Source organism: Enoplosus armatus, chromosome 7 (genome assembly GCF_043641665.1).
Source record: "Enoplosus armatus isolate fEnoArm2 chromosome 7, fEnoArm2.hap1, whole genome shotgun sequence".
NCBI lineage: Eukaryota > Metazoa > Chordata > Actinopteri > Centrarchiformes > Enoplosidae > Enoplosus > Enoplosus armatus.
The window spans coordinates 20741320-20754262 of record NC_092186.1 but is presented as its reverse complement, the minus strand read 5'-3'; the positions used below and the strand labels follow the sequence as shown (position 1 = coordinate 20754262).

Sequence of the window (12943 nt, the reverse complement as noted above, 5' to 3'; positions counted from 1 at the left end):
AGTGATAATATCTAAACCAAACTGGTACAGCTGTTGATATACTAATGTACAAACTCTACTGTTTTACTGTTAAAGGCCCTCAACTTCTTATTGTGAGGGAAGTGCTCCTACATAAATACACTATTTTCTGTCAAACAGTTTTGGTTTTCACATAAGGGTGTCTGAAAATGACAGCGACAGAGAGAGACAAGAGAGAGAGAGAGAGTGGGCGAGCATTGTGTTTCATTGTGTTTCACTTACTAAATTAAGATCTGTATATTTGTAAGGTGTTGATGGGCTGTTTACCTTCTGTGTTGATGCTTTAGCTCAAAATCAGTTTATGGCTGTGATGTGTGCGAGAGATGAGGAGAAATGTTGCACAGACCGCCTAATAGCTTGTATAGTTAAATAATTATTATGCAGCTTTTTGTTTTTGCCTAATCATATTTAATTTAATGTGATTTTATTGTAAGCATCATTTTGTTGTGGCACAGTAGTCCAGAGGGCATGTACCGATCAACGGCCTTTAGAGGTTTTCTTAAAACAGTAAAACAGGCTCAATTATGATCAGCTGATAAATAAAAACAATTATTTTTCATTTTAAAGTAAACTTTAATTGCACATATAGCTCCCAGAAAGCTAATAATATACCAATTGTGCCTTTTAAGGTGTAGTATTGATGTCAGTGTTGAAAAAACTTCAACAATACACTTACAATACACCCTTATTGTTTCCTGCAGTTTATCAATTTTATTTCTCGAACTCTAAACACAATCCAAAAGCCAGTTTCATATCAATTTTATACTGTAAATGTTTGTTGAATGATCTGTAAGTGACTGATGGTGAAATGTTTCCTGGGAGCCACTGAGAAGTCCGACTGTCTGTCCTCGGAGGAATATCAGTGGCAAAATGTAATGAGGCTTAAACTCACTGTATTGAAGCACCAACTGACATCACTCTCTTTAACGTCCAAATGTTGGTTTGCTCTTCCTCGTGCTAACAGACGATGTGTGTGTTTGTGTTGTATTCGTACCTTGGCAGGGGGAGAAGAATACCGGCTTCGACGTGCTCTACCACAACATGAAGCATGGCCAGCTGGCAACCAAAGAGCTCGCCGAGTTTGTCCGTGAGAGGTAAGGTTTGGGTATATTTGTGAGTATCTGTGTGGGAGGTGATGCTGGTGATGGGACTCTCACATCTCATCTCATCTCATCTCATCTTTCTTTCCAAGTACAGAGTCAATAATGCAGAATTTCTCCACCCAAGGTTGGGTGAAATGCTCGGAGATTATAAATGAAGTGTAACAAGATGCTCATGATTAATTCTGTTTTGGAGTTCCGTCAGCAGAATGCAGATTATGGAGTGAACACTTTAACAAGTCTTTCTTTGTTAATACTCTGCTCTGATCTCTGACCCCTGTCCTCTCTACTGTGCTACTATTTTAAGTGCACCATCTCTCCATCACTCACAAGCCTGAGTAGGTGGCTTAATCCTTGAGCTTCCTGCAGTACAGCCGTGTATCTTTATCCACGTTTGCAACTGCTGGGTTTCTCAATAGAGTTGCAAAGTGGGAGGCGCCATGTCGGACGCCTCTGGTTCTGGATGTAAAAATCCAGTTCATTTTTACCATAGACAATGTTAGGTGACTCACAGTTGGATCGCTTTGAAACTCTCATGGTTAAATCATCAGTCCAGTGGTTCTTTGATAAGCGTAAAGTACAAGCCTGTGTATTTACAAACTTTGAGACGACTCCCAAGAGGCATTTCGTCAAGAAACATCTAATAACCAAGCTTAAGGTTCCCTGTGGCGTTTTAGACCTCCAGTAGCGCTGTGGAGCACACTATTCCACTGATCAACATGTGGCAATAACACGCTGTAGATATTCCTCAGAAACAACGTTGAAATAGTTAAAACTGGTGGCCATAACATAAACATATAGATTGTTACATTATCCAGGAGAGTTTCGTGTTTTGTGCATTTTCTCTTATAATGCTAAAAGCGAAAAAATAGTGTGTACGTAAGAAGCCAAACAAGGTTACGTTGGAATATCCTCATCGTACTTAACCAGCTCTACTCTGTCATACAAGAACAAGGGTTCTTCGTTATTTTCGTTTTTTTTCAGGGATCATAAACTGGTGACAGTGTTGACTTTTTGCCTTTTACCTGTTAGCTTCAGCCTTTGTCTTTTAGCACAATGTCGTGTGTGTAGCCATCAAGTGCATATTTAAAACCCTTTTACATGATTTCCTTTTAAAAAAACGAGTCAGCTAGAAACGTTGTAGCTAGCGGTTACAGCTGATAAAATTGATGTTAGCCGAATAGAAATGAGAAGCCTGCTTGTGTTTACCTCTGTCTGAAATCAAGGGCCCACTGTTTCAAAAATGCCTAAGAATTTAGAGTGCTAAATCTACCACCGTTATTATTGTAAAATACATATTTGCTGTGTGAGATTTGAAAGCTTGACAGGCTTGCCAGTAGTACCTAAGGGGGGGGGCTGTCAATTACCAAATTAAAATTGTCCTCTTAAAGTAGGTAGCTTGTTATATTAAATACTCTTCTAATCAGTAATTAGCAGTGAGTAAATTCAGGGGAATAATGAGGTTCCCACAGGAGTTTGTGCTCTCACAGCTGGAAGTTAACGTACACAGAGCGCACTGTCAGACCAGTGATATAATCCTGACATTGATTCAGAGTGCCTGTGCACATTCCTCACTGGGGGAAATTCACTTATCTGCTCGGACAGCAGCAGACAACAAATCAACAGTCAGGAAATGAAATGGGGGCCCTGTGGGAGTGTGGGTAAAACAGTGCGTTATCCTGCAGGACGGAGGAAAGGCAATTGTGTTGATAGATTTCCTCCGCCTCTCTCTCTCTCTCTATTGCCTGAATGGTCATTTTGATATAAGACACTATATGAAACACTCAGTTAAAGTACCATAACAACTCATTCTCAAGGTTTCTCAGCTACTGAATGTCACATTCACTACCCTCATCCAGGTACTCTGTTTAATGGAGATGTATTGCTACTTCTTGTTAGTGGGGGACTGTTTATAGTGGGGACACAATAGACATCAGGCTGAAACAATGGTGTTTAAGGTTAAAATAATTGGTTAATCAATCATTATACCGGCAGAAAATTAATCAGCAACTATTTGATAATCAATTAATAGTTTCAGTAATTTTCCATGCAAAAAGGCCTAACACTCCCTAGTTCCAGCTTCTTAACTGTGAGAATTATTTGTTTTATATGAAGGTAAACTTAATTTCTTTGGATTTTTATTGGGACAAAACAAGACATTTGAAGACTTGAAGGCTTTAGTGGTAGAAAATCATTGGTAGATTCATTGATAATGAATCTAATCTGCAGCCCTAAATCAATTAGTTAGTCATCAGTATGGCACTCAAAGATCATTCTGATAATGGATTCATTGTTCAATTTCTTTTATCAAGTTAAAATCACAATTGTTCTCTGGTTTCCGCATCTGAAATGTGAGAATTGGCAGTTTGTAAATAGAAAACCTTTGGATATATAGAACTTATACACACAAGAAAACAAAATCAACTAATCATCTGATTGGGACAGAAATGTTGTCATTTTGGTCTGACACAAACTGAATGTGATTGAAACAAATATTGTTTATTTATTGTCTAAATAAATAGATAATCTAAATAAATAAGCAGTGATACTGTAATTTTGAATGTATTTCTCTTTTTTGATCTCAATCAGATCTTTGTCAGGTAAACGCAGATCTGTTTTAGATTGAAACTTGCCTGTTTAATCCTGCAGTAACTGATTTATTTTTACCGCTTGAGGACAGCAGTAACAAGTTTTGAGTACGACATTGACATATCATCATCTTTTCAGTTGATATGGCAAACTTGTTAACAAACAGTAGGTTATTCACACATCCAGCAGGTATTGAGCTAGTTAATTGTATTGTTATTGTGAACAATTTCAGCATCACTGCTCAAGATGGACAGTGTTAGTCTGTTTGTCGACTCTCAGTACTTCTCAGTAGTAAGTTGTTCTGTTCGTCCTCAGGATATTGGGATCAATGCTCCTTCCTTCTTTCTCTTCAGGGTCTACAGATGGTTATTAAAGTTTTATGCCCAGCCTTGCAAAACAAGTCTATTTATCATTTAGATGTGGCTTATTGCAACATTTACCCAACACTGATGAACATTAATCTTTATCTCACTGAATCTGGTGGTGGATGCCCAGAGTTTGGGCCAAAGTAAGCACCAGATAAAGAACATGACATATGAGGCCATTAGCAGAGGCAATAGCGTTGTCAGGAAGTGCTGTTGGAATACATCACACTCACCAGTCTAAAGTTGATTTAGAGGAATTTACATGTTAGAGAATGCACACAGCATTTCTCTTCCTGTCTCATTACTGGCAACTTAGACTTTAGTAGAGAAACAAAAAGAAAGATCTTTCATCTTCTGACCTGCTTTAGAGTTATTGTAGTTGTTATGCTGCTAATGTTACTATGTGTGTGTGTGTGTGTGTGTGTGTTTGTTTTTGCAGTGCTGCTATTGAGGAGACCTACTCCAAATCAATGAGCAAACTGGCCAAGATGGCCAGCAACGGAAGTCCACAGGGGTGAGTGTCGCCATGTAAACAACCCCTCCTCATCCCCTTCAGCGCCTTACAGCTGAATTTGTACTGTTGGAAGTTGTTACTGTAATTATACATGTAATGGTCATATGGCTATACATGAGATATGAATGAGTACCATCTGCATCACCAAATGTCCATATTTATTAAAATGATGCCATCTCCGCTATTTAGCCTATAGGGGTTAATATGTTAATATGTTGTCTATTATATGACAAATTTTCTTTAAAATAGTGTATAATATAATAATAGTAATGTATGTAGTTATTAAAGGTTGGATAAAACAACAAATAGGGCTAAGTGAAGAGCACATTTGGCCTTTAAAGGTGCAGAAAACATATTCTCTTAATCGGCTTCTTACTATAAATGATATGGTCCTGCATGAACTGAGTTAGAAAGTTTTGGACAGCGCTCAGTTAGAAAAAAATGTCATGTCATATATTTACTTCCATGCACCAATCAGGGTTCAGCAACATTTGCATCTAAATATGATGACAGTTGGTTGGTAGTTTGTTCACTGTCAATCAAATCTGATCAAACCACACCCACACAATCCTGATGATGCAGATAAGCTGAGCTTTTGAATGTTAAACTCTTAATAAATCATACCTTTTTCCTATTTTAAATTTGATTGTTGCTTATTTAATCCAGACTGAAAAACAACTCCAGTTGGTTTAACTTCTCACCTTGGTGGGTCAGTACACTGTGGCTTTGCTGCTGGGTGTGGTCAGTTTTTAGGCTGGTGGAAGTGCCCAACCCCACCATGGAAAGATTCAGATTTCACACTCTCAGTCTCTCCATGTCTTCACAAATTTCATCTTCATACTATCCACACTGATTCTTTTTTAACATATTATATATATTATTTCATTAAATGTTTTTTTTTTTGGCTGTTTCTTGTCATGTAATTTTACAACCACGGTATGACACTTTCATGAATCTTAAATAAAGGAAGACTCTGCAGTCTTATGTGTGTGTGCGTGATGCTTATGTATGTGTTTCCTAGGACCTTTGCTCCCATGTGGGATGTGTTCAGGGTGTCTTCTGACAAACTGGCCCTCTGCCACCTCGAGCTGATGAGAAAGATGAACGATCTCATCCGGGACATCAACAAGTACGGAGACGAGCAGGTCAAAATTCACCGCAAGGTACGTAACTGGGATGAGGGATGCTTTACCGATACCCTGTCCTGAACATAGACATAAAATAGAACATATTTTCTCATTACTTGCCTGCATCGAGCCTCTGTCTTCCTGATCCAATTTATCTCTCAGAAAATCCAGTTACTGTCTTCTCCCTTCATGGTAATTGCTGCATTTTCCCTTTAAAGTATAATACAGTACAATAATGATCTGTACAGTATGTCGATGTGTTGTCTTTTTCTTTGTGTATGTATGTGTGTGTGTGTGTGTGTGTGTGTGTGCGTGCGCATGCATATCACCCAGACAAAGGAGGAGATGGTGGGGACAGTGGAGGCGGTGCAGGCGCTGCAGGTTCAGAGCGGTCACCTTCAGAAGTCAAAGGAGGGTTACCACGCCAAGTGTTTGGAGCTGGACCGGCTCAGGAAGGAGGGAGGTCCACAGAAAGAACTGGAGAAAGTTAGCCACCACTTTCTCTATTTTCAAGATTGTTTCACAGGCAGTTCAGATTTTAAACAGAACAGAAGCTAATTAAGTGTCCGATGAAATAAAATGAAAGGGTTGGTTCACACAAAAGCCACATTTTCTCACTTACCTCTGGTGTTTTAAGAAACCGCAGCATCTCTTTCCAAAAACAGATAACCATGATGTTAGATGAAATTATGAAATCATTTCGTAAAAAACAGAAAGGTATAATAGATCTGAAAGTGCATAATTTGTATTGAAAGTATATTCAAGTCCAGACGATTCAGTGTCCTCCATCAATATTCCTTAGAAAGCTCTGGGATGTCGTGTTATTATTGTCTGTCTTGTGACCCTAAAATCCATCATACGCTTGTTTCTTGTGGTCCACTCATGGGACAAGAGTGTCTGTTATATTAAAGTTAAATCAATTAGACTCATCCTGTCTTAACAATTATGTAAAACAACATTTCCTACCTGCTCTGCTCTTAGACTTCCACGCAGTGAATAAATTGCTGTTCTTGTTTTGTTCGGGCACAGGCTGAATACTGAATTCGACTGAAGTAGTCGTAATTATGGGGCAGAAATGTTTCTCATTCATGCACTGTGCTAATTATGTTCATTTCAGGTTTGTGAATGAGTCCGTAGCTAAAGGCCATTATTTCCCTCTTCCTTTTCTTTCTCACTAGGCGGAGCTGAAGTCTAAGAAAGCGGCTGAGTCATTTGCGTTGTGCATCGAGAAGTACAACCGTGTGGGAGGAGAGTTTGAGCAGAAGATGAGCGAGTCCGCCCAGGTCAGCTCTGACTGCAGCTGGGCTGAGGGCCACTTTTTTCCTTCTCTCTCCCACCCTCTGATTGTGGTGTTTTTATGTATTTCTTCTTCTCCTGGGCTTAACTTTCTCTTTATCTCTGTGACTCACCCTCTCTGTAACCTCCCACCACACAAGAACTCCATCTTATGCTTTCATTTATTATCCCACATCATGCCTTCCCCAAAAATGGAAACCTCAACCCCCGACTCCTAAACACCCACCCACTTGCACACACATGCACATCCTGCCCCCCGCTCATTACCTTTAATCACTGCCTCCACACTTCCATGGTTACTGCTGCTGTTTCCATGGAAATCTTCAACAAACCCCAATGAGTGCTTCTGTGTTTTACATTTGAAATGATGACTGAAATCTTTGTGACCAATTATCTCTTCTAATAGCTTTCGGGGGGAAGATATGGTCATTATTTTGTGGGAGTATGTGGTACCTTGGAGAAAAAAGTGTCAAACGATCGAAGAAGAAATAGAGGAAGAACGAATGAATAACAGATCAGTAAATAAGAGAACAGGGTGCTTTTCATCATGATAAATAAATACATTCACTGAGGGCACTTTCAGACCTGTAGTTTGGTTCATTTGGTCTGGACCAAGGGAAGATAAAAGTCACATTGACACAGAGCCGTAAACATGAAGTTATACAGACTGTCCTGCAGGTATTAAGTTATTTGGGTTAATTGAACAGTTAATTGTTCTGTGCTGTTATTGTTGCCATGAATATAATGAAATATACATAAAGATATTTCAAAAGAGCTAGGCTACTTTTTCCACTTTTTATGGGGGGTTGTCAGTGTATATGACAGAGAAATATTTTACGTTTGCTCTCTCTGCCCAGGTTTTGCCCAGTTAATTGGACAAAAGAAACTGGCAAAACTCTGCTCACAAACTCGAACAAAAGCCAATGGCACTATATCAAGACAATTCCCCTGAACCAGACAACGACAAATGAGCTGGCAGAATAAAGAGCAGGATCAAACTAAATCCTCTCGAATTATCGCTTGTTTAAAGACCTGGCAACCCGGTGCCTCTTCTGCTGGCTGGCTGCCTCTCTGTAGCTGCTCCTGAATCCTTAGATCTTGCTCAAAAGCTATTTTCACTTTAATACACACAGTAGATATCGAGTTTAAAGTTGCTGTTTTATTGGATTCTGGTTGCCTCTCTGAATGCTCCTGAATCTCGTACCATTCTGCAGAGAGGGTGAATTGAGAAAGAACTGCAGAAACAAACAGTAACAACCACAGCAATAAATATTAACAAAACACATACTAAGAACAAACAAGCAACAACTAAGGTAACACAAAACCAGACAAAAAACAAGGCCAGCCTCATATCAATGAACATACCATTCATCACCAAAAAGGAATACAAAATCCTAATTCTCAAATATTCATTTATGGAATTATTTTTTGGAAAACTACTGGAAAAGTTGCATTTCTTTGCTGTTTGATTAAAAAAACATTTGTCTTTTCAGCAATTTAAAGAAACAGCTGTGTCTTAAAGCACATGTCAGTGTAGCTTTGATGTTATTTGTTTGGTTTAGAAAGGATTTAATTAACACAAAAGGTCAACCAGAGATGTCACCCACAGAGAAAGACAAATAAGTCATCAGTGGAGTTTTGAGGTTTTCACATGGTAACACAGTCTTTTCTTTCTTTTTTCATTGTCGTGTGCGCGTGTGTGTGTGTGTGTGTGTGGGGACATGTTTGTGTGGGTAGAAGTTTCAGGAAATCGAGGAGGCCCACCTGCGGCAGATGAAACAGCTGATCAAAGGTTACTCCCACTCCATAGAAGACACCCATGTTCAAGTGGGACAGGTATGTTGTTGCTGACACTAAACCCTCCTCTGACGACAGAGCAGCATGTGTCCTTTATTCTCTATATATCTATAAAACCTCTCAGCGTGTCATAGTTTAGGACCAGAGAGTAGAACTACGCTTGTGTCACTTCTGAATCATGAGCCAATGTCAGCAACAGTTTGTTTTTCTTTCATCAGGCTATCAGTGGAGTAATAACAATGGCACCCATGTCAGATGGTCCGAATTTGCAGTTGCAGTTTCATTTCTGCTGTTGCATAATTGATGATGTTAAAACACAAACAAGCACCTTGCAGATGCATTAAAAGTGGAATGGTACAAAACATTATTTAAGATTTCTGATTATTATTATCAACATCTTCTCAATTTAAAAGTAAACATTACCCTCCACAGGGCTCTAGTGTCTGCTGAGGGTGTTCAAAAGTTCCCATGCGGCACTTCAATTTCATGCTAGTGTTCACCAACAACAGCATTTTTTCAAGACTTTTTAAGCTGGATGCATCGTTACATCCTGTTGGGCTCAATTACAACCCTGGTAAAAATGTAATGTTTAATGTAAAAGTTAATGTTTTACAATAACAAGTTATCACACGGAGCTTTTGTAACAAAAACAACAATTTGCATGCCATCTATTCTAATATTTCATGCTTTTTAAAGGACCAAATAATCATCTGCTGCAGGTTCACGAGGAATTCAAGCAGAATGTGGAAAACATTGGCATCGACAACCTCATCAAGAAATTTGCCGAGTTGAAGGGCACCGGCAAAGACAGGCCAGGTACAGTGAGCTCACCTGGGTGAATTTTGGCTTGTTTGCAGTAGGAGTGAAATAAAAGCATAAACACACAATTTCAGCAGCTTACATAACTACAGAAATGTGAACACACCCACACTCAAAGCAATGTTGTGGGGGGTGGAATAATTCATAGTGACAAAATACAACAGATAGTGAGTGGTTCAAGTGCTTGAGAGTGTCTTCATGCATATATTTGTTTGTGTGTGTGTGTGTTTTTCTGAATGTGTTTTATTCTTATCAAACTGCCTGTCGTCTGCAGCTCTGGTTGGTTTTGAGGAGTACATGACAGCTTTGGCACCTGAAGGTGGGAAGAAGAGCCGAGCAAAAGCCTTCAGGATCCCCGGCTTGGGCAAGAGGGACAAGGAGCCAGACTCGACGTGAGTGTGCGCGCACGCACACACACACACACACACACACACACACACACACACACACACACACACACACACACACACACACACACAGTGCTGTGCTCTACAAGCCCTGATCTTCTGAAACTGAATCTTCGTCTTTGATACTGGCTTCAGTCTATGTTGCTATTGATTAATGAAAACAAGATACACCAATGTGTGTTTTTGTATTTGCAGAGACTCGGCAGTGACAGAAGCGCTGGTGAGTATCAGATATAATTCACACCCAAACATTGCAGCTCCAAAACCATTGACTCGATTAGCAGTCCTGTCTGCAGTTATCCCTGCGGACAGCTGTGTTTGGTAGCACTTCTGCACTGTGAGAAGAGTGTGGGTTTTTTTGGGGGGGGGGGGGGTCGGGGGGGGGGGGGGTGGAAGGAGAATCGTGTGTGTGTTTATAGAAAGAAGGTGAGCAGGGGATCATGAGAGTGTGTGATAATGACATGAGTGACGGTGTGGGGTTTCCCAGGTTTATTCCAGTACTTCTGAGAAGAGGTTTCTGAGATTCTTTGGCAGACAGAGGGGAAGTACGTAACTGCGTGAAAAGAGTGTGTGTTTGTGTATGTGCCTGCCTGTGTGCAAGTGGTGTATGAGAGAAAGTGCGTGTGTGTGTGGGTATGTGTTTGTGTGTGAAAGGGCTTTGGACGCTGCCAGAAAGTCACCTAACGGACTGGCGTGGAAGAAGAGAGTAAACAGCAGATCACAGAACTACTGGTGCTGCTATTTTACACTTTCAAGGGTATTACGTTTCTGACTGTAGTGTGATAGGTACTAGAAATGTTAGCAGAGGTCACTTTAAGAGTTGACGTCCATTCACCTTCTAGATTGAACATTATAATAGTTTTTATTTAAGGAAAAAGAAAAAGTCTGCAAGTCTGCGTTAATACTGTTGCTTAAATAGTGTTTTCCCCAAAATATATCGTTGGGTGGTGAGGAGACCTTTGACTGAATGAGAGGCTGGATGAAATTTAGATTTTAGGTAAAGTGAAGGACTCTACTACTTGAAGCTGCATTTATTGATGTTTTTTGTTCTTTTTTGCCACTAGAGGGCAGAAGAACTTTAACACAAGCTCACCAACAAACACCACTGACATATCATCGCCTTATAAATTTGTTATGAGGAATGTGACATCTTAGACATAGAGGAGACAAGATTATTATGTCTTTGGAGTCGTGTTTCTGGGCTCCTGATGAATGTAAGTGCAATATTCACTCTGCTTTTATCTCTCTTTTGGTCTCCAACAACTCCTGAGAAAAATATCAATGGCTACACGCCATGTCAGCTTGACCTGTTGAGATCTGTTTACTGAAATCAGATCTAATCAAATACCATCTGTGTGTGTCCGCACTCTAAAACAGTCTAAAAATAATTGCTCCCACGTTGGCTGGATCATAAGTCTGGCCTTCCTCATGTCTCTTATTCTGAAGATCATATGACTGCAGCGAAAAAACAGCTGACATGGATCCAGACATCCTGGTCTGATGAAATGATTTAAAGCACACCCGTAGCGTTAGCTCGCAGCTTTGTTTGACCTGTTGGTAACAAGGTGTTTAATGTTTAATAGTTGTAGCAGTTAGTCACTGACTCACACTTATGCCTTTAACATTTGTAGGGTCTGTTACTGTTACTGTTCACTCACACACTCCTGTCGAAAGCTCTCCGTTGCTCATGTAGGCTGCTGAGTTACACAGGATGACAAAGCACTTCTGTGTGTCAGGTATGTGGCTGAAGTGCTGCTGACCCAGCTGGTGTCTGACTCCCTCTCTTTCTCTCGTGCGCATTTGTTCCCATTCATATAGAATTCACCCCTGGAAGTCGACGACGAGGGATTTGTCATCCGAGCTGACAGCACACAGAATGATATCCTTTCTCTGCTCACACATGTTCAGCCAGGATGGTTCACTCCATAATATCATATTACAACTTTTAACTTTTCACTCTTTGATTAATAATCGGTCATATTCATTCTTTGTTTTAAGTGGATCAAGTTACTGTCAATGGGTGTGGTTTTTTTTTTCTGTGAGTGAGAAAGGAGTAAAGATTATCCAAGTTTCTTTTGAAGATCTTTCCTCCAGAAGATTTGGTGTTTTGATGATGGTGATGGAGAGTGCTGTCCTGAACCATATTATTCACATATTTTTTATCAAACCATACCTCGTGACCTGAATGGAAACATCTGTATTCATTATGTTTTTCCACTCCTTTCTTTATATTTTTCCTTTAGTTTGTCACCCATCTGTATATTGCATCTGGGGCCACATTATTGATTTAATTTGCTGTTGTTTTATATACAGTGCCCTATAAAAAGAAGTTTTATTCATAGTTAATTTGGATTCCTTTTGAAGAGATCTGTTATCATGTCAACATTAAAGGGACTTGAGTGTGCCATATTAACCCACTTTGATTTAATGTGGTAAAACAGTAAAACATGAAAACCTCCAACAGGGAAGTGTATGGGCACTGTATTGAGCATTTAGCAAATAGTAACAATTACCCATCATAGGTGACGTCTTAAACTTGCTTATTTAGGGTTAGCTTAGTGACTGAGGGGTTTAAGACATCGACCATAAACCACACAAAGTAAAACAGCTGTCATTTCTCAGGCTGTCATTTCTTCAGTTATATGAATCAGAGGAAGCAAGTCTTCCCATTTCTGAAGCTGTAATCAGCAAATATTTGGTAGTTTTACTTAATGATTTTATATACAATGATTTTGATAAATTAAATCTGGTTAATTTTCTGTTGGTTGACTAATTGATAAACAGAACCTTAACCACATCTGTACATCTGTACAGCAACACACTGTCAGTTCAATGGAAATGAGAGTAACCAGAGTTAGAGGCACAACTGTAAAAACAAATCTGGAGCCTTCTTTAAATTCATCACATCACT

The 12943-nt window shown here is 39.6% G+C and overlaps 1 protein-coding gene across 1 annotated transcript in view; it reads left to right on the top strand.

The window, feature by feature from the left end:
* The first annotated feature begins 1082 nt into the window (after positions 1-1082).
* Positions 1083-12943, top strand: part of fcho1 (FCH and mu domain containing endocytic adaptor 1) — a 28153-nt gene continuing 16292 nt past the window's right edge. The window contains exons 1-10 of the mRNA XM_070908319.1: positions 1083-1112; positions 4512-4586; positions 5608-5749; positions 6047-6199; positions 6892-6996; positions 8747-8845; positions 9526-9622; positions 9900-10017; positions 10228-10252; positions 11851-11911. Of these exons, the coding sequence (XP_070764420.1) occupies positions 4543-4586; positions 5608-5749; positions 6047-6199; positions 6892-6996; positions 8747-8845; positions 9526-9622; positions 9900-10017; positions 10228-10252; positions 11851-11911 (844 nt within the window). The 5' untranslated portion in view covers positions 1083-1112; positions 4512-4542. The remainder of the gene's footprint in view (positions 1113-4511; positions 4587-5607; positions 5750-6046; positions 6200-6891; positions 6997-8746; positions 8846-9525; positions 9623-9899; positions 10018-10227; positions 10253-11850; positions 11912-12943) is intronic.